Here is a 22078-nt window from a genome sequence, read left to right on the forward strand (position 1 = left end):
TTACAAATTGGGTACTGAACTGCCCTGCCAGCAAGCGAGCAAAGCTGTTCACGTCAAAAGTTTGCAAGTCCCAATGTCGGAGGAGGGTTATTTTACACTTTTTGTTGGGAAAAATAATAGCATTTAAGTTTTTCATTGTACACCTGTACATGGGTTTGGATTGAATGGCTCAAATTAAACAAATATAGATTTCATATATACAAATATTATATCCTGTATAGGTATGTCTATTTTAAAAGGATAAAACTGTAAGAGTTGGGCTTTGCATGCATGACCCGAATCTATTTCTTACTCCCTTCATCCCAGCTGTGACCAGGCTCCCCGGGTCTCCTCCCCGAGGGCGGGGGGGGGCTTCGTGGGGAGGGTGAGCAAAGCTCTCCGCGCCGCAGGGCCGAGGGCGCAGGCCTGGGGTCGCCGCGGGCTGGTTTCTCCTTCCTGTCTGAGCTTTGGGTAACAGGATTATTGCTATTCACCTGGGACCTCCAGAAAGAGGCGACCCCACATCTTCGTGCCCTGGATGCCCCGATGCTCCTGGGCGGCTGCACTTAGCGACACCTAGTGTTGGTGGGGGGAAGAGGGGTGGCGACCCCACATCTTCGTGCCCTGGATGCCCCGATGCTCCTGGGCGGCTGCACTTAGCGACACCTAGTGTTGGTGGGGGGAAGAGGGGTGGCCTGGGGAGCTACCTTTGGGCCCTCCAGACACGCTCAAGGTCATTTTTTAAATTCAGAGATAGAAAACCATAAGATAGGAAAGGGAGCTTCAGTCCACGGCGTGGAGAAGTAAAACTCTTTCAGATGTTGTTTTTAGCCATTTCCTGTAGAGCCCACCGAGGAAGGTTCGCCCTGGCCGGCCCTCCCCTGCGAAGCAGCAGGCCGGTCAGGGACCCGGGCTTCTCAGCTTCTGTAAGTGAGCCCCCCACCCCATCCCCGCTCTGTACCATCAGGCTGGTCGCGCAGGACTCGCTGTGGCCGTCAGCTCAGGCGACAGGCAGCCAGGGCGGACCGGCCGCTGGGCCCTCCATGCCCCACCCTGCAGAGGACGTTTCTGAGACACAGGCCCCTGGGTGGACGGGGCTGTCACTTGGCGTGGAGGCTGAAAGGGGGTCAAAATAGGCACAAAGTCGAAAGGCAAAGATCAAACAAAAGGCCAGAGTCCCCACCCGGAGGGAACGCACAAAATCTGCGCGGCCAACACCTGCCACATGGGTGTCCGCCACGCTCCAGCCTCGCGGCGGCCGTGACAGCGCAGAGCCACGGGAACACGCGTGTGGCGGTGCCGCTCAGAGGGCCGTGCTCTCTGACTCCTCTGGGTCCCTCTTCTCAGCCACTGAGCAGCGCCGCATGTGCTCCCGGGGACCGAGGCGCAGCGCCGAGCCCAGCTCCACGTGGATGGAGGGGACGTCCAAGTGGACCAGATCTGGAAGGCGGCAGAGAGAGGTGCTGAGGGGGCTGCCCGCTCCCGAGGCGCAGCTGGCGGGCAGGACGGCGCAAGGAGCGGGCAGGGCTTTGGTCACGGAAGGGCCAGCGCGTCTGGGGGCCGCCGCAGCACCCACCACATCGCAGGGCCAGGGCAGGGCCGGCCTGCTTCGCCTGTGGACCCAGATGTCCAGATCCTGCCCGTGGGCCAGCTTGCCAAGCCGGGCCACGTGACACTTACACCCATAAAAGAAGGATGCTTCTGGCCGGGTCTCGGTGACACCTTCCGGGGAATTTCAGGGCTGCCTTTAGTTCTCTAAAGTCTGCGGGGCTAGGGTTACAGGCTGGGGAGACAGACTTCCCCCAAGTGTGTGAATGAGTGGGGGGAGCCCTCGCTCAAGACCACGAATGGTACCCTTGGGGTGGCTGGTGGAGGCAGGGCGGGGTCCCCCTCAGGACCCCAGAAATAAGGGGAGCAGACTGCTCCCTGACTGTGGGCACCCCATCACCCCGGCACTAGGGAAACCACTCACCTCCAGTTCCACCCCTACTGGGGGCACTTAAGGGTCACTTCCTGGGAGATGCTCAGGAGGAAGGTCCCTGAGGCAACAGGCTCGGCGTCTGTCCAGACCTCAGCTGGCAGCTCAGTGCAGGCCCGGCCACGGGGCTGCGGGGCCTGGAGGGGCGGCTGCCCCCAGGTGGGCACCGGACAGCCGCTCCCTGACTCCTTGGGGGCCGCGGGGACCCTGGCATCTTTTGCTCAGGCCTGTTCCTTCCTCCCAGGGCTGCTCGGCCTCTGGCCTCCACACAGCCTCGCTGTCCCTGGGCAGCGTGCTGTCCCCAGACCGAGGACATGCAGCTGGACGGGGAGCAGCCCTGGGCCAGACGGGGTGGGGCACCCCGTGTTTCTGTAAAGCGAACATTCCGCCCAAGGAGGACCAACGCAAGCGGACAGACATACGTTCAGACACTGTCCTCAAAGACACACAAACATGGAAGCTCTGGGACGAAGGTCCTTCTCTCTCCACCCAGCCCCCAAACAGGGCCCCCGCCTGACCGAGCAGAGCCTGGGGGTCTGCCGGTGCCTCACGGCCGGCCTGGACTGTGAGGGGCAGCACGAGCCCTGGGGCTGGGATTCTGGATTGAAAGTGCCGTCCCTGTCACCAGGGGAGCGGAACCCCGGGCGGTTTCCTACCCTGCCTGGGCCTCAGCAGCCGCTGGGCGGATACAGGAGGGAAGGTGCCTGCAGGTGAAGGACGTGCAGCCCCGAGGCGAGCTGCCCAGCTGCCATCCTGGCCGCTCCCTTGGACACCTGAGCCAGAAGGCGACTCAGGTAGCCTAAGCTTGGGGCGGGGAGAAGGTCCACTGGCCGCCGGGAAAGGGGAGGCCTGTCTCTGTGTCAGAGGCCCCAGAAGGGCCTGTCCCGGGGCCCGTGTGGGCGCTGGATGCCCTGGAGCTGTTTCTGTCAGGGGTCTGCAGCCTGCAGCTCAGCAGCTTCCCTGGGGGAACTGGGGGGGGCACCCTCCCCTTCTTTGCTCTGGCTGCCCCTTTCTGACTGAGGCCAAGACCCTTGCCTCCTCCGGCTTCCTTCCTGTTCTTGCCTTAGTATTCCTTTGGAGCATCTACTCCTACAGGAGGAGGAGACCAGGCAGAAGCTGGTAACAAAGGCTCTCAGAGTACTTCACTGAGTTGGACAGAAAGGCCCTGGCTGGCTCTATACACTGGGGATAAATTCTAGAACGAACACTATGGACTCTTCAGGATTTGCCAACCGTCCTAGCTGGAGCTCAGGCTCCAGGCCCCGCGGTGGAGGATGTGGCCATGGCAGCGGGCGGGTCCTCTCCCCGGGGCCCTTCCCTGAACCAGGGGTGCACATGCATCTCCCCGACACTGGGCACCTGTCTGTAGCAGGTCAGCCAGTGACACAAGGACACAAGGGACAGGGCTGTCACCCCCTCAATCTAAACCGAAATGGGCGGGGAGCAGCTGGGATGAGGTGACTGGCCAGAGAAGGGGAGGGAGGCCTGTTTCTCCCCCATCTCCTCCTCAGAAAAGGAGGAAGCCAGTGAGCCCCAAGGCCGCAGAGGCTGCCGTGCAGGTCGGGGCGCATGCAGAGCGCGGGGCTGCGGCCTGGCTGCGAGCGGAGGGGCGAGGCCGGGGCCGCTTACCCTGGAATCCCCCTCACGTATCCACAGCTGCGGCCCCCGTGTCACACAGCTGCGAGGACACAGCGACAGGATTCGGAAAAAGGAATAAATACGATGAGACGAATGGAACACGGACCATGCCCAGCATCACGGTCAGACGGACCACAGAAAACCATCACCGACCATGCGGCTCAGACCCCCGCCCGCCCTGCGGGACGACGGGCCAGGCTGCCGCTGCTGGAGGACATCAGGACAGGACAGGCACGAGACGACTGCTAAAGGGCAGCAGCTCTGAGCCGGGCAAGAGGGAAGGGGGCCACCACACCTCCCCAGGGCCCCTCCCATCCAGCAAGGGCTCCTCTAGAACCACCAGCGGGAAGTGGTGCTCACTGGTTAGAACTTTTCCTTAGCTTTTTATAAGCCTCAGGGTGGGTGGAGCAGCTGGACCTGGCACCGTTCATCACAGCAAAGATAAAGCAGCCGCGCACGCGCGCCAGGCTGGCCCTTCCTGCGCAGCGAGGCGCTAAGCCCGCAGGCTCACCTCCACCTGATGGAGGGGAAAACGGCACGCCTGGAGAGGGACGTGGCGGCAAAAGCACGACCCGTTACAAGTCCCAGGGCACCCGGGACCCAGGGCCAAACTGCTCTCTCGTGTGTGTGTGTGTGTGTGTGTGTGTGTGTGTGTGTGTGTGTGTGTGTGTGTGTGTGTGTGTGTGTGTGTGTGTGTGTGTGTGTGTGTGTGTGTGTCTGGTGTGTGTATGTGGTGTGTGTGTGTGTGTGTGTGTTATGCTTACACAGTTTCCTGGAGGAAAATAGCTCATCTTTGACTTTAAATTTAAAGCAAAACTAAATTTAGTCTTCGTGGGCTTCTCTAACCAGGGGGCACGCACCTTTTCTGAAACTGACCCCTTTCTAAATACGTATTGCTAGAAAAACAGTTTTCTAATAAGGCTTCTTTAGCGAAGAGGGAAAAAACAGCCTCTGCTCTGCCATCACAATCCAGCCCCTCCTGCAGCAGCCCCTCCAAAGGCGCAGGCCGCTCAGCCCCCAGCTGAAGAGCAGGATCAGAACCCTGGGCTGGCAGGCGTTCAATTGAGAGAAATCCCCCAGGGAGCCCCCTCCCCGCAGGACAACCGGCCACCAGGGCTATCCACGGTCTCACGGGGGCTTCTAAGGAGACCAGCCCAGATGCCACGCACGTGGTCAGGGCCATCCCTGGCAAGTAGGGTCCATCCCCTGCAGAGTCCCCGGAGATCGCTCTGCACGGCCACTGCACTAAAACTCACGGAGATGCTACACGCGCGGCAGTTACCTGTGGACATGCTCTCCCCGGGGGACACACCGTCCAGCGCGGGATGCTCAGCGGATTGCGGGCTGGAGGCTGCGAGGCTGACGGCGGGCGGCTCGGGGGGTGGCAGGGTGGGCCTCTGCCGGGGCTTCGGGGTGGGCCGCGACTTGCTGAGAGTGCCCATGAAGCCAGAGGGGGAGGCCAGCGGGGGCGCCGCGGCCGCCGGGGAGAGCTGGCCCGAGGCCAGGGAGTACCCCGGGGGGCAGCTCAGTCCGTAGGGTGATGGGGTGCTGGGGGGCGTGGGGGACAGGCTGAGTGGGGACGGCTGGCCGGCAGGTGGCTCAGGCAGGGGCCCCGGCTGGCCAAAGGGGACCTTGGGTGGAATGGGTGCCAGCTTCTTGGAAACTGAAAGAGGAAGCATAGAACACGGGGTTCAGTGACACCCATCATCCCTGTGGCTGTCAGCAAGCCCCCCCCCATCGCCTCCACCCCCAGCTCCTGCTGAGAGCAGCCAACACCGTTTCTTAAAATTCACCTAGAACTGCGTATCTGCCCATCTGTTCACTAATTTCTCCTCCTCTCCCCTGGATTCCTGCTATGATCAGCACACACACCCCCAGCCAAACGGGAGAACACATTTCCCATGCCCAGGCCGTGGCTGAGTTCCCAGGGTCCTCCCATCACTTCCAAGTAGTGCACCTGTCAGGGGGCCTCCGAGGAAGGAGGAGTCTGGACGCAGCGTCCAGGACGGGACAACTAGAGACCCGCTTGCGGCAGTGGACCCTGGACAGAGCAACCGTCCCCGGGGCGGGAAGCTCTGACTTTTGGCTGAACCTGCCCAATGGCTCTGGGATCCCGTAACAGTGACCTATGACCAAGTCCTCTGGCCACGGAGGCCCAGAGCCTCCAGCACGCTGCCTGTCTTTCCCTGTGCTTCCCCTCAGTCCTGTGGACTTGCCTCAGAGGTGTTTTCCCTTTCAGAACCCTGGGTGTAGACGTGCACAGACCTGCATCGTTTGTTCGAAGTGCATCACTGCCCCAGCCCCGCTGCACTGCCTTCATTCCCCCCTTCTTATCTGCTTAGTCACGCTTAGTCATGATGTGTTCATCATGCCTTTAAATGGAAAGGAACTGGCAAAGATGACGAGTTCTAATATTTAGAAGATCCCTTGGTGGACAAACGTCTCGAGAAAGCGACCACTCATCTATCAGACTGAGGGCTGGCCGTGGGCAGCACTTACTCTCGAGGAAACTGTCATTTTAAGCCCTCAAGGAGGCATCGTCCTTCCCCCTACTCCCCACCCACCCCCGACGGAACAGAATCTATTCCAACGATGCCGCGTGCACCTCCCTGGCTCCTTGGTGCGCGGTGCAGAAAAGTAAGGGTGCCACTCTCCTGAGTCCCATCAACTTGGGTTCAAATTCCTATCCCGTCTCACCTGCTGCAAGCTGGGGGATTTTATTTAAACCTCTTGTATGGGGCTTCCCTGGTGGCACAGTGGTTGAGAATCTGTCTGCCAATACAGGGGACACAGGCTCGAGCCCTGGTCCGGGAAGATCCCACATGCTGTGGAGCAACTCAGTCCGTGCACCACAACTACTGAGCCTGTGCTCTAGAGCCCACAAGCCACAACTACTGAGCCCACACGCCACAACTACTGAAGCCCACATGCCTAGAGCCTGTGCTCCACAATAAGAGAAGCCACCGCCATGAGAAGCCCGCACACTGCAACGAAGAGTACCCCTGCTCGCTGCAACTAGAGAAAGCTCGCACGCAGCAAAGACCCAACAGAGCCAAAATAAATTTAAATAAATAAATAAATAAATAAATAAATAAAATAAACCTTTTGTATGCACTGGAAAGAATCACATTTCCTCCACAGTACTGTAATAATTACATGGGATCATGTATGTCAAGCACCACACAGTCATGACTTAAAACCACTTTTCAGCCCTATTGGCTGATGCAGGCATTACGTGCTTCTCATCCAGTGGAGACTCTAGGGGTCAGCACTTGAACACGTCTTCCCCCGAGGGAGCCGGAATGTCTGTGGTGGCATTTACCACCCCAGGTAGGGACAGGCCTAGGTCATGATGTAAGACTGTAGGCACATCGTCAAAAGACTGAGGGGGTACAAAACAAAACTCAGCGTGCCATTTGTGGGCCGTGGTGTGCCTTTCAAATGATGGCGCTGAGCTGCTGAATGTCACCTGGGAAACCCCTGCCTGGGTCCAATGGGCTGTGAAGAATGACAGGGCCAACGTCCCACTGGCTTTGGGAAGCCGCGTGGCCTGGAACAGGAGCCCCGACCCCACTGGACAGAAGAACAGCTTAGCCATCACCCTGCCCTGCGCAGCTGGGGGAGGGTTAAACGCCGTGTAAACTAAGACAGCCAGAGAATTCTATCAGGACCGCAAGGGAAACGTGTTATTGCTGCATAAAGCCCTGGCACGCTCAAATTCCTCCACTGCCACTTTGGCCAACCTCCTGTGTTGCAAGGTGCCCTCACATGACCCTCGGTGTCCTGAGCTCACCACAGGTGGCCCAGCAGCAACACCCTTGTACTACGGTTCCACATTCACCCGTCTGCAGAGGCCACGTCTGCTGCTCTGTTAGAGCCTTGGGGCTCTCTACACATAGCAGAGGTTCAACAAACCTTTGTAGGGCGTATAAGGGATGAACGGGGATGAGCAGGATGGAGGGGCTGGGTGAGGTCAGGCTCGGATGATGGGCTCACACAGCAGCCCTCAGCCAGGATGGCCGGGAGGGGCCCTGTGTGAGGATAAGGAGAACCAGCCCGGTCCCACGTCCCAGAGCTAAAGGCACAACCTAGAAGCCGGACAGGCCTGAACTGAGAACAAATTAGACAATGTGCTGTTTTAAGCACCTCACAGACTTTGTGATGACAGAAGGTGAAAAAAAAGGTGGCTCTGATGAACACACATCCCATGCAGCCCCCATTTATGAGATATCGCCATGGAGCATGTCTTGGCTTTGGGGAATCATTTCAGGGAGAATAACGGGGCCTTTTGCAGTGGGTTTCAGTGGCAGAAATCTGGGGTGGGCAGCTCATGGGCCAGTGGACAAATGTTCAGGCCTCCACTAAAGAAATATCACAGGGCAGGCCTCCTGCCGAAACAGTCTCAATTCCGCCTCTGTGTCCCCTTCTACAAATAATCCAGGGGTAGGCAGCTGGGCTGGACCCCAGCTGGGGCAGGGGGCTCCTGGGGAAGACTCCACACTGCATTTTAAATGGTGGTGGGAAGCCTGGCAGAGTCAATGAAGACATGTCATCCCGGGCGATGATTCTGCAGAAAGGTCCTGGTGGACGGGAAGCAGTGCCCCGTGGCTGCCCCCGCCACACCCCCGAGCCCACTGTTCAAATGAGTAAACCGAGGAATAACGATGCAACGACCCCTCTTGGGGTTGGCTAACTTCCCAAAGCTCTCATGCGCAGTAATTCTTCATGAAACCAGTTTCTAAATCTCCGTGAGAATGGAGGGAAATGTTTCCAGACGGTGTGACAGCTCTCTGGCCCGAGCCCCCCAAGCCCCCCGAGCCCGGAGGCCGTGACATACCTTTCCGGAGGGTGTGAGGACTCTGGTCTGCGGGCAGCTGGCTGGGGCTGGCACCCGGCTGCATCCCGGGCTGCATCCCTGCACTGGGCGTCCCCTGGCTGGAACCTGGACTTCCTTTCTGCCCAGATCCTGGAGAAAGTTCCTTGCTTTTAGAAGTGCTGAAACACAAGCACACAGGACAAAAGAAAGCCCCTGGACTCAGGTAACTTCAGCAGCAGCACAGTGAACTGAATACGTGTTCCTCTAGGCAGGTATGGTCCTCTCAGCCCTTCTGAAAGCCTTCAAAGATGCCCACGGAGGTGACCATCCTCTCTTGGGGCTCTGAGGGCCTGGGTTCCACCCTCATCCCCGTGTGGCACCTGTGGCCAGCTCCCTCTCTGGGCCTCTGCCCTCTCTCCAGCAGGTGACCATCCCAGCAAGTCTCCTATTTGTCCATTTCCTCTGCCGGCCATCAGCCGCTGCTTCCTGAGGACTCCCTCTCCCCTCCCACATCCCTCAGACGAAACTGAAGCCCATGAGTCCACGGCCAGAGCTGGCGACCCCTAGTCCTCTCCAGTGGAGCCATCAGCAACCACGCCATCCAGGGTCACTACCCTCCCCCCCACCCCCCAACTCTGATTGTCACTTCCCCATTTCTCAGGGAAAATACCTTCTACTCATTAAAAAACAAACAAACAAACAAAAACCCCCTGCAATCCCTTCACTTAGGGGGTTGGTTTTTGTGTGTATGTGTCTGTGTGTCTGTGCGCGCGCACGCGTACATGCGAAGACTGGGTTGAGAGGTTCAGCTTCCCAGAGTCTCCAAAGTTTTTCCAGCGGTGGCCATGGAGGAATACTGCGCACCCTAACAGAAAGCACAGTGCCTCTGAGTGAAGGAGCTTTCCTGCTTCTCTGAACTGCTGCTTTAGGACAGACAGAAACAAACGGCAAAGCCGTCTCCTGTGCAATCCCCACTCCTAGAATCTCCTCTGACCACGTCCCTTTCAAGGAAGGGCCAGGGATGCCCTTCTTCCCCTGCGACCCTGGGTATGAACGACCACATGCCGTGACGTGTGCCTTGACGGCTCAGATTGCGTTTTTCATCTTTGGAGCGACAAGGGCTGCCCTGCATAACAGTTCATGGAACTAGCGCTGGAATGAGCGTGCTCCCCGTCTTTTTTCTTCCTCTGCAAGAACGAGATGCAGTCACACCACAGGCTGCAAAGGTCACCAGGCCCAGCATGACCACGGCACCTCCATTCTTTACCTGATTTGCACCCATTTTAGCAGTAAAATGGTCTCTATGCGTCTAAAGGTAGAGGAGAGGAAGGGAGAAACACTGAAATTCTAAATTTCACAATAGGGAAACTGTAATAGCATAGGAGGGGGACACAGGGAGCTGGGGACTCAGATTCCTCGCCTGGCCTTAGCTTATAGCAAGCTGCCACCTTACACGTGTGCCTGGGATGCTGTTCTTGGAAAGCCTGGGCTCCATCTGATAATCCAGGCGTCTGTGAATGCCTTACCTGCTGCAGAAGCCAAACCAGGATGCTTAGAAAAGGAGGGAAATGACCAACTCCAAGAGGCTTTGAGTGGATGCAGCAAACCCAGACCAGCACTGCGGTCAGTGCACCGCAGGCCAGACTGACCCAGGCTGGGGGGGTTGGTGGGGGGAGGACGACAGCGCCCTGTTTACCTGATCCGCTCAGCCCCGGGCTGGAGGCCGAGGCCGGATGGAGAGAGCGCGGGCACCGCGGGGCCGTCGGGGGGCTGCTCCGGGAGGGGCGACGGCAAGGGCGGGGCGAGCTCCGCGGACGGTGCTGGGGGCTGCATGGTGGGCGGGGCGCAGGACGCCTTCCGGCCGGCCGAGGAGCCTCTTCGAGCCACCCACGACGTGTCCATGACCCTCACGCCCATGCTGGCCAGGGACAGAGACACTCAGGCTTAGCCGCGCGCGCCGGGCGCCGGGGTTCCCTCCCCCACCAAGCGCCCCGCAGCGCAGCCCGAGCATCTCCTGGACCAGGGAAGCGAGGCAGCTGCCAGCCGTGCTCCACGGACAGAGGTGCTTGAGCATCCCGGCAGCTCCGGGCGGGGCTCCCACCAGCGGCCCGGGCACCGCTGGCCTTAGGACCACTGCCCGCCCAACAAGCTCCCCAGAATCCAAGCTTCCCTCAGAGCAGAGAGCGGCCTCACTGGGGGGCACCCACTCCTCCCAAGTGGGAGGTGGAGGCGGGCGGGACAGCGAGGCGGGGGCATCAGACTACAACAGGGCACCAGCCAGTAGGGGACATCTAAACATCCATCTTCCTTCTTTTTGCCACCTGGGGATAGAGTGCACGGGACAGACTCAGGATTCCTGCGCCAGCCCCAGGGTGCTGGCTGAGCTACAACCTCTGCAGGGTCTACACAGCAGGGAAGGGCTGATCATGCCTCTGGTCAGTCCCCAGCCCGACTCCATTTTAACGAGGGGAAGACAGTCAGCTTTGAGTAAATCGGCCAAAGCAACCAGCCACACACATTCACCCCCTTGCAGAGCTCCCTAAGGCATAGCTCGCTTAGTGGTCAGAGACTGAGCGTGGCCTCGTAGCTACCCAAGGATACCGTACCTTTGGATTTTCCTAAGGCTGCAGGGACAGAAACATACAGATATTAGTGTCGAAAAAACTGCGCCCTCCTTGGGACACACAGCTTGTCCCTGTCAAGGTCTGTCTTGTCTCTTGTGTCTGTCAAGGCTAAGCCTGGGGCTTTTGCTGTGCCATGAAATTGTTCCAGTTTAGCTGGTCTCTCTAGTTAAAGTGACTTTTCTGTTTGTACAGGTGAAAATCATCCTACCAAGCTTGCAGGGGAATAAAGAGAGATGCCAAAGAGCTGACACAGGTCAGGAATAAGGGAGGAAAAAAAATCCGTGGGAGCAGCAGTCTGCTCTCTTCTCAGTTAATGATTTAGAAGGTGGTTAATGCCCTCCTCTGGTCTAGGAGGTGACTGGTTCCACAGTACGCAGTCGAGGCCTTCATTGACTAAGGCCAGAGCCAACCCTTCCAGTATTAAGGGAGACACGGACCTTCACGCAGGGAGAACACCAGCCAGCACGGGTCTCCCCTGCGTATGTGCACAGAGGGTCGTACTCACGCCCACGCTGGTCAGAAGCAAAGAGCTATTACAGCATGACATTCTAGCCACCTCACAGAGGGGCAGCAAGATTCAAAGAAAAGGTCCATGTTTGGGGATCGGTCGTAGCAGGTGGGATGTGGGTCCTTTAAGGAAATCTGGGGGGATGGACCCTCCGTGAGGCGCACAGAGGAGAACGATGCTACAGCCACGCGCACAGGGGACGGACGGCTTCTGACGCACTTTCCCCTGGGGGCGGGGACCCGGAGACCCCTTCCTGTCGAGTGCCACTGTTAATATTTCTCATCTCCAAGGCATCTTGGGGGCGGTCAGTCTCTCTCCAGGACCCACCTCGCAAGTCATCTTGCCTCTGAGGACCCTCCACCAATAAACAAGCACCTTCTATACGAGATCCAATCACCCCTGGAGGCCACTCAAAACTCTGGGACAGGGTCCGATTGCGTCCCCCGGTATTTAAAGTGGGCTGCAGGGGGATATCAAACTATGCCCCTTGGGCTTCCAAGTTTATCAGGCTGAAAAAGAGCAAAAAGCTTAATATTCCACTTGGGGAAGCAAACCGATACCACTTAGTTGCAGTGTTGGCAAGCAGGGCGGGATTTTTCCCGTGGTGATCAACAGAAGCCCCAGAGGACGCAGGTCTCGCGCTGTGCTCTCTTCCTTACCCCATTCTCTCTCGCTTGGAAAGACCTTCCCCATTTGGGATGAGAGGCGTGGGCTTTGGGATCAGGGCTGGTGGGGGACACCTTCTATTTCCAGACACACCTTCCAGCACTGTTGACCCCAGACACCAGGCTCCCTGGTGATCTTCTCTTGGTTGACCCAGGGGAGGGCACGGTCGGGGGGAGGACCAACGAGACCCGCTAAAAATCATCCATCGGCAAAGCATCAGCAACCCAGAGTCGAGAGGAGAAACGCACACCCCTGCTTTTATAAAGAGACAGCTGTGCCGACTGTAATCACCACTCTCCCAGCTGAAGTGACTTTCATATGGGAAGCCGCGTCCTCTGTGTCCAGGAAACACACATCAAAGGTTCACTGACATCTTCAAAAGGCAATAAAAATCTTTTTTTTCTTTTTCAAGTCTTTGTATAGACATACACTTTTATTTCACTTGGGTAAATATTTAGGGATAGAATGGCTGGATCACATGGTGGGTAAATATTTAACTTTTGCAGAAAACTGCCAAACTGTTTTCCAAAGTGGTTGTTCTATTTTACACTCCCGCCAGTATTCTATGAGCGTTCTAGTTCCTTCATATAAAAGGCACTAAAAATCTTTACAGAGCGAATCAATCACAGTGGCAACAGCAAGACTCTCAGAGGCCTCAAAGCATATTGCCTTCAGAAGCAAATGAAGATTTGCTTGGAAGATTGGTAGATTTAAGTGTCTGAACGTCTAGCTAGAACTCCACCCAAAGACAAAAATTACAAAATTGCTTGGCATGCTGCTGAGAGGCGGGGAGCTATTCAGAGGTGGAAGAATACAACCAGGTTATGTAAGCAGGTCACAAGTTTCTGCTCATTGTTTTATCACATAAAGAAGCAACAGCCGCCAGAATCAAAGAACTTGCGTGTTATTTAAAAATAACCGGGACTTCCCTGGTTAAGAATCCGCCTGCCAATGCAGGGGACACGGGTTCGAGCCCTGGTCCGGGAAGATCCTACATGCCACGGAGCAACTAAGCCGGTGCGCCACAACTAGTGAGCCCACGAGCCACAACTACTGAGCCCGTGTGCCACAACTACTGAAGCCCGCGCACCTAGAGCCCATGCTCCCCAACAAGAGAAGCCACCGCAGTGAGAAGCCCGTGCACTGCAACGAAGAGTATCCCCCACTCGCCACAACTAGAGAAAGCCCGCGCACAGCAACAAAGACCCAACGCAGCCTAAATAAATAAATAAATAATAAAATAAAATTAAAATGACCAGGTTCAATCAATCAGAAACAACCAACTCCCTTAGAAGTCACTGCACAGATACCCACGTCTCGTATGGATGTCAAAGATTTCCCATGGCCACTGCTTCTGGTGAAAACGAGAGGAACTTGGTTTTCGGATCCCTTTATGGCTGAATCAAGGGAGAAGCGAGAAACCAGAGGCCAGGAAGAACCTCCGAGAAACAAAGGGTTTGGAAATCAATAAGCAGAAGGTAGGGGCATGTGGCAGAGTCCAGGAGGGCACCTGGGCAGAGCCTCCCTTCTGGACTTCCTGGGTCTTCTAAAGAGGGAGCAAGGTGATGGGAGGCGAGGGCCTGCAGCATGTGGGGAGCTGACCCTGAGACACGTGGCTCCCGTTCCTCCTTTAGGGTAGGGTGACAAGGGGCAGGGAATTCAGGCTTCTCACACCTGCTCGCCCTCAGGATTAACGCAGGGCAGCTGGCAAACACTCACCTTGGCAAGGCAGCCCCGCTGAAGTCTACTTCACCCTGCTTCACTCCTCCCAGTCTACAGGGACCTCATGTTTGCAGAGAACTTACCCTAAGCTACACTTTGTATTTTCCATGAGAGACTGTATCATGGAACAGGTCTCCTTGATTCAGGAAATGGAGTGGCATTCCTGTTTTAAAGTCTGTAACCTGGCAGGCCACACAGGGAAAAGATAAGATCTAGGACCTTAAAAATTAGGAGACAAAGGCCTGCCCCAGGAAAAAAAAAAATCTGAAAGTTGGAGACTCCAGCATAAGAACAGGTATCTACAGAGAGAACACATGTATTACTGAGAACAGAAGTTTGCTGTGGACCATTCCAGGTGATGAGCTGTCAGGGGTTAGTGGTTGTTTTTTGTTTTTCTTTTGGCCTCTGTAGGATAGACATCTGTCATGCTGTTTTTATTTTATTCAGTTTTGGCTGTGCTGTGCGGCACATGGGATCTTAGTTCCCTGACCGGGGATTGAACCCGTGCCCCCTGCAGTGGAAGCACGGAGTCCTAACCACTGGACCGCCAGGGAAGCCCCCTGTCATGCTGTTTTTTGAATCCTGGTCAGGAACAGTCCTAACCAGAGATGTCAGCCAACATATGGCTTTGAGGTATTCAAGTCTGCAGAGATCAGAAAGGTTGAGATTTTTGTTCTAGAGATCAGTTACGCTTGGGAAAGACTCACCAAGAGAAAGGAGGAAAGAAAACCTGGTATCTCCCCAAAAACCCACAGAAGCTTTGGGAGTCCCCGCACCGTTTAAGGTGAACTTGGAGGTCGGGGAGCAGTGGGAGGACGGGTGCCAAGGTGAATGATGAATAAGAAGGATCCTAAAAATCCTGGCTTAGCCTTGTCTGCAGTCCCCCAGGAAGGCCAAAATCCGGTATTTCCAGCTCCTCTAGGGATAATTCCTCTCCTAAATGCATAACAACAAAGTTTCGTCACCTCCCCAGTACACATAAAACCTGGAGTCACCTGGCAACATTTCACAGACCTGGTCTCAGCATCCACAGAGGTGTAAATCCTGGAAATGTGGAAGCAGAGGCAGGGCCTGGGCCAAGAATGCACCTCCCAAAGGCCCAGCTGACCAATCCAACCCCCAAGTATGAGTCAAAGTTTCCCCTGGTACCCAGAACTTTCTAGGTAAGCTTGTTTTACCCCAGGTTCGGGCTCTCTCTGAGGTAACATTCCTGCACCCCCTATCCACGACATAAACCCCTTTCAGGGTGGCTGTCTTTTGGAGGCTCTCCATCCTTCCACTAGGTCTGCAGAGGACCTCAGTATCCACAACTGAAAAAAACAAGTCCCTTGGAACACGAGTTCTGACTGTCTCATAACAACAGGCTTTGTGATCTAATAAATTTGGGAAATGATGCCACAGCCCCTTGTGAAGATGCATGGCACGTCGCAGCATGTAAAAGACCCTAAGAAGTCATACACCCAAGAAAGGGCTTTCGACGTGTTGAATCCTGTGTTTCAGGAACACATGAGACCCCAGATTTCCCTCTCCTTGCCTCCTGCCCCAACATAACCTAGCATTAGTGGAACCAGCATTCCATAGAGCACTGTTCAGATCGCTCCCGAACTTCTCAATTACATGTGCTTATTCCAAATTACAGAACGTCCAGGCTAAGGTCCGGGGGCAGGGGCGCTGGTGAGACAAGACCCCTGCAGAGCAGTTTCAAGCACAGGCTGAGGATGAGTAGTCACGCACGAAACTGAGCTCTGAGGGAGGCCGCTAGCCCTGGTGTAAACATCCTCGTGGATTCGGGGGCTGCTGTCGGCTGGCCCTGGTGGAGGCCCCCTAAGGATCAGAACGCAAGTGAATTGGCTACCGGCACATCAGGTTTCAGACGGGAAAGCGCAGCTGCACCGAGCTGCACGGGGGCAGAACACTGGTATCCTTTTTTTTTTTTTTTTTTTTTTTAAGTTTGTTCTGATTCTCTTTAGTTGCATAACAAACCACCTTTGAAGTTTAGTAGCTTATCGATCCGGGCCACAAGTCCACAATTTGGGGAGAGTCTGGCAGGGACAGGTTGACTCGTCCACACAGCACTAGCTGAGGCGGTTTGACTTGTGTAGTTCTAGCCTCTGTATACCCGTAAGAACCCTCTGGTGCTAAGGCCCCAGCAGCATCTGTAAAGCTGCCTGCAGCCCCTGGGGTCCCAGTGGGATGGCAGTCTGTCCACGGAAATCCCAATGACCTTGGCTGTTCACACTCTTCGAAGACTATACTGTAGGGGCCAGTGGATGTCGAACGCCCTGAGATTCCCCAGTGATAACTTTCTCATAGGGGTCATCTGGATGGGTTTTCAGAGGGGACTGGGAATCAGATGAGGTCTGGCAGGGTGGAGCCCACCTCTGATGCAGAAACACTTGGGACCAAAGGACCAGAACTGCCCCTCCAGGGCATCCCCCGCCGCCCCCACCCCCACCCCCGCAAGAGACACTTCACACAGGAACTCAGTCACTTAAAACTGAATTTTAGAAACAAATTCCAATGCGTTTGCTAGCTCTCTCGCTCCCTCTCTGCATCTCTGTCTCTCTCCCCCATGAGGCAAAGATCAGATTCTAAGTATGCTCTTTTTTTTTTTATAGATTGGTGAAATCTCCCCCTACTCCCTTTAACTTCTAAGAATTTCCAGCTTTTCTTTCCCCACCAGACAGAATACAATGAACAACGCAGAGCAGAGAAACACCCCACACCCGCCTCTCCCGGGAAGGGTCTCTGGTGGGAAAGGGGACGAGCAGGGACACTGGGCCTTGCGAACACTCCCCATCATCACAGGACACAGGTGTGGGTCTCCAAGGTCGACTCCCACTCAGAAGAGGAGAGGGGTGGAAAGTAAGGCTCACGTACCTCCACAGTTCTGGGCTTTTCAACCTTTCCTCTGTAGGATACATTAGCCGATGACTCAGGCCCACGTATGTGGGTGCCAGGGCTGAGCTGACACCTCCCATGAATCAGCTGTGCTCGTTAGGAAACCTGTTTATGCCCATTTGACTTCTTATGGGAATCGCATCATGCAGTTACATATTATGTGAACTGATTTAATATGGGTGCAAGAGGGTCATTCCTACGCGAATTAAGCTGGGCGCATTTATGAGTCTCATAACAACTGCATCAAAGTAGGTGTAGGTGTCGATCATAAAAGACGGGAAAACAACTCTTGGAAACTTACAAGGATTTTACACTCAGATTGCTTCAAGGTTTAGGTTTTCAATCTGTTTTAAAGAGGCTGAAACTGGGAATGTTAAACTACACACTGAAGGTGTTACTGATGCAAGAATGTTGCTGAGGGGTCCAGACGAGCAGACCCACCATCAGGACAAAACAGCTGAAGATCTGAGAATTGATGTACATTTGTAAATTTTGGGTCCAAATAAAGTGTTTAGTATCTTTTCTTTTTTCAGTTTCCCCTTTGACCCACTTTTTTTTCTTCTGATGAGAACTAATCAATACTGATCACAACGGTCAGCTCGGAAGGCTGCACTTACTTCCGGCCTGAAGGGTGGGAAGCAAGCCTAACGCCCCAAATAGCACAGAAGGGAGCATCAAGAATGAACTGACGTGCTAACAGACACGACCCACTCAAACGGCTGCTGCTAAGTGCAGCCTTCCTGTCATCCCATCTGAATCAACCCTCCATCCCACAACCCCCAACACTGAGAAAGGGGTGCTAGCTCATACCCATCCTTTTTGTAAAACTCCAGCATCATGTTATCCGTGGCAACGCTGAGGGGCCGGCGGGCCTGCTCGGGCTGGCGCCGGTCGGCAGGGTCCATGTCTGGGGAGGGCATTGAGCTGTAGTTGGCATTGTGGTTCACGTGCACCGGACTCCCGTAATTGCCCGTGATGTTGAACTCTAACTCTGCGGGGAAGACAGAATGGGTGCACATGGTCTATGGGTCGGCCATACCCTTCCTGGGCAGGAGGGAGATAGCAGAGATGGCCACTTCTTTATGGGTCACCCCTGAAAATCTTGTCCCATGGTTCAGTGTTAGATCATCTATTGATATTAATTCATCTTAATATAATTCATCCTATTACCAGGTGAACACATGGGCTCACCTAGCATGTAATACGATGGGCATTTAATAAAGCATTTTTCATTTGTGATTCACAAAACAAATTTAGCCAAATAGGAACAGATGGGTATTTTCTTTTTGAAAAAGGCAAAATAATCTATCTCAAACCTTATGTTTAAAAGTGAAATGCCAGAGCGGTCTAAATCATATCAGGAAAAAGAGCAATGCCCACTCTCAACACTGTTATTTGACACTACTGAAGAAGTGCTAGCCAGTGGAATTAGTCAAGAAAAGAAAATAACAGGCAATATTATTATCTGTAGATGATGATGTTGTCTTTCTGGAAAACCAAAGAGAAAAATAAATTTTAAAGGGTTAGAAATAGAAAGAGATCTAAGATTGTGGGCTATCAAATGGATTCTAGTCTCATCCTTTCCTGGTCACAGCCTATTTATGTGTAATGACAATGAATGAGCACAGAACTTACAGAATTATGCCTTTAACTCCTACCTCCTATATTTCTTTATCCTGATTTCCTATCCTCACCCGACTGTGTCATCAACTGAACTCTTATTTCAGAGCTGCCACGGTCAAAACACATGAAGCCAAAAGACAATCAAACTTCTTTAATGTTAGATCCGCACTAAGTGATTACTTCTGATGAACAGAGCAGAGAATTATTAATATTATATCCCCACATGAGTTAATAGTTTGTTGTTGCACAGCCGAAAGCATACCCTTAATATTTACTAAACATAAGGCACAGTACTTTTTAAAAAAGCAAACACTGAATTTAATGTAACAACTGCTGCCTGTCTCTTCAAAGCTGTCACCACTGAGAATCATTCCCTTATCCAGTGGTGTTTCCATGCTAAGAACATTTATGAAACTCCATCTTAGGGAGCTGTCTTGAGAGCTTCATTGTGAACGAGGTACAAAAAAGAATCTTGTTGCCTCTGAGCCCCATCTTTACATGCCGAGGGCAACTCCAAGGACACAACCTAGCGCAATGAATGGATGGCACCCAGGTGATCCCTAAGCCCGGAATAAAAGTTCATGTTCATCTCCAAGCCGCTCTCTCACTTTGTCCCAGCTTACCCTTCCCCCTCCCCGTGTCCTCAAGTCCATTCTCTAGTACTACCAAATATAAAATAGATAGCTAGTGGGAAGCAGCTACATAGCACAGGGAGATCAGCTCGGTGCTTTGTGACCACCTAGAGGGGTGGGATAGGGAGGGTGGGAGGGAGACACAAGAGGGAGGAGATATGGGGATATGTGTATATGTATAGCTGATTCACTTTGTTATAAAGCAGAAACTAACACACCATTGTAAAGCAATTATACTCCAATAAAGATGTTAAAAAAAATATGGAAAGGAGGCAGGAATATTGCCAAAAAAAAAAAAAAGTTCATGTTCACCTCAAATCCACGTTGATCCTCTGCGTCTACAGAGCATAACATCTCTCTCTTTTTTTTTTTTTCTGCTTTAGCATTTCATGATTGACAGATTTAAAGAAACTATGGTGTAGATGTCAGACCAATAAAAATCTGAGGGCATGGTTAGCACAGCACCTTCAGGCCAGAATTTCCCTTGACCGGGGATGAGAGTAAGAAGCTGCCATGACTTGACCCCATTCCTGAGTGGTGTATGTGTGTGCGTGTGTGTGCATGTGTGCACGTGTGCTTGTGTGTAGGAGGATTAAAAACAAACCAAATATACACACACCTCTGGCCAGTGGTACTCAAAGGTTTCACAGATTCGGAACTCACGGCGACACCCCCATGTTCCACAGAAGCCCACGCCCACACCCGGATGCTGCCACGTACCCCCGGGGAAGAACCAGTCTGCGTGCTGGATGATGGGCTCGATGATCCCGACGATCTGCAGCGAGACTGTGGTCATCATTTCCGTGATGTTCCTGTGAGCACAGGACAGAGAGGGGCAGGGCGAGGTGAGCGGCCAAGGCAGGGAAGGGGCCCTGGACCAGAAGTCTGAGAGCAAAGCATCCTCTCGGGAAGGACACTTCACCTTCCTGAACCTCTCCCCGCCTCTACGGAATGCAGATACCCCAGAAGTCCTCCCTACAGGAGACGAGCAAGTGACATACTCAAAATCGCCAAGTATGAGGCACCTTTCGGTGTGAGGTATGATTCTCATAACTGCCAGATTCACCCTTTTCCCAGCTCTGTTCTCCCTTTTGAGACAGCCCTCCGTCCCACAGATGCTGGGATGTGTGCTCTTCACAGGGGGCCAGGGAGGCCTGGAAGAGCTTGCCGTGCCTACTGCTGACTCAGATGAGCTCAGAGAAGACCCTGACTGCAGGCCTAGCTCTGAGACTCCCAACGGGAAAGATCTGAAGAATGCCGGGTCTCCTGAGTCTAAAGAAGGAGCAGGCCAAGACAGACATATGACCTGACACATACATGAGGCTGGTGGTTATCCGGGGCCCTGGCCATCCCGCCCAGGCCCCAGCAGCATCCTGGCCCCAATGGGACCCACACACCCCTTCCTCCCTGGACTCACCCTTCCGCTTGTGGCCACAGCAAGTTGGGTCCTAATACAATTGCCATGTTACTGGGAGTCATCTTGTTGACATCTTGGTATTCTGAGAGTTTGGATAAAAACTTGATCAAGTATCTGAAAGGAAGTGAGACGGGCCAGGTTTAACAAGGGCTCAAAACCAGCCGTGGTCCCCCAGCACCGGGTGGAAACTTCTCTTACTGATAACAAGATTCATACATCCTACAATATAATTAAGACGTGTCACGCGTCAGGACACGAGAATGCTCCAAAAACAGATGGACTCAGCTCTCACTCGGCTAGCTGTCAACATTTGCTTCGATTAACCCTGGCCAGAAAAATTCTCCATCTTTCCTTTTGACCCACTGCACAATGACTGAAAGTCCTTCCTTCTTTTCAAACCTCTGTTACCTGCCATCCTCCCTGTGTGCAGAGGTGAGAAGCAGTCTGTAGGTGTCATTGGTGGGGACATTTACATGCTAGGGGTGGCGTCCCCTGGGGTTAACCTCAGTGGGGCTCTGAGAGCCAATGAAGAAATGAAGCCAATGAAGAAAAAGTTAAACCTAGACTTAGCACGTGGCCCAGCAATTCCACTCCTAGAGAAATATGTCCACACGCAAATGTGGACACAAATTTGTGGACACAAATGTTCCCAGAAGCATTATTCATCACAGCCAAAAAGGGGAGACCACCCACATGTCCATTAAGGGATGAACAGATGAATCAAATACAGTCCATCCAGACAATAGAATACTATTCAGCCCTAATAAGGAATGAAATACTGACACATGCTACCACATGGATGAACCTCAGAAGCATGATGCCAAGTGAAAGAAGCCAGACTCGGAGACCCCATGTTGAATGGTTCCATCTCTATGAAATGCCCAGCGCAGACAAACAGACACAGAATGTAGATGAATGTTTGCCAAGGACTGGCTGGGCAGAAATGGGGAATGACTGCTACTGGGCACAGAGTTTCTCTTTGGGGTGCTGAAAATGTTCTAAAATTAGACAGTGGTGATAGCTGCACAGCTCTACAGATTTACAAAAAGCCACTCGATCGTACACTTTAAAAGGGTACAGTGGTATATGAATTGTATTTCAATAAAGCTATTATTTTTAAAAAATCAGTAAGTGAGATGTGCACAAATGAAGCACAAAAAGAACTCTCACAGACCACACCAAACCTGCCAGGCTGCACAGAGGCCCCAGACTCAGTTACACAGGTGGCGGGTCCAGTCCCATTCTGCCTGGACAACAGTGATGTGGCTCCTTCAGGAATTGCTGACTTACCTTCTGCCCATGGAGCAGAAAGACCACAGAGGCCCCTAAAGCTGTCAGTGGGCCACCTCTACCCACAGCCTCTCCTGCCATGTCATACCCTCCAAGAGGCCACACATGCCTGGACCAGGACATGGGACCTGAGCTGAGTCAATCCACGGGCTGGCCAGTGGCCTAGCAACACTTGAAGAGTCATACCGATCTGATTCTTGCTCTTGGGATTTTGTTTTTCAATTTTGTATATATAAATTGACCAATTTAAGCATTTTAAAGTGTATAATTCAGTAGCGTTAAAT

General features: G+C 53.7%; 1 protein-coding gene across 4 annotated transcripts in view; it reads right to left on the reverse strand.

The window, feature by feature from the left end:
- Positions 1–68: 68 nt before the first annotated feature.
- ARHGAP44 (Rho GTPase activating protein 44) overlaps positions 69–22078 on the reverse strand; it is a 146930-nt gene continuing 124920 nt past the window's right edge. Inside the window, exons 14-21 of one of the 4 annotated variants that reach the window (XM_082604767.1) lie at positions 20505–20618; positions 19808–19899; positions 17643–17823; positions 10108–10329; positions 8433–8590; positions 4878–5258; positions 3587–3635; positions 1348–1419 (exon numbers count right to left, since the gene is read on the reverse strand). In XM_082604767.1, the coding sequence (XP_082460893.1) occupies positions 3628–3635; positions 4878–5258; positions 8433–8590; positions 10108–10329; positions 17643–17823; positions 19808–19899; positions 20505–20618 (1156 nt within the window). In that variant the 3' untranslated portion in view covers positions 1348–1419; positions 3587–3627. Of the gene's footprint in view, positions 3636–4435; positions 5259–8432; positions 8591–10107; positions 10330–17642; positions 17824–19807; positions 19900–20504; positions 20619–22078 lie in introns of those variants that run through there. The other 3 variants (XM_082604765.1, XM_082604766.1, XM_082604764.1) reach the window with 3 other exon arrangements.

Source organism: Mesoplodon mirus, assembly GCF_964341445.2.
Source record: "Mesoplodon mirus genome assembly, chromosome: 18".
Classification (NCBI taxonomy): domain Eukaryota; kingdom Metazoa; phylum Chordata; class Mammalia; order Artiodactyla; family Ziphiidae; genus Mesoplodon; species Mesoplodon mirus.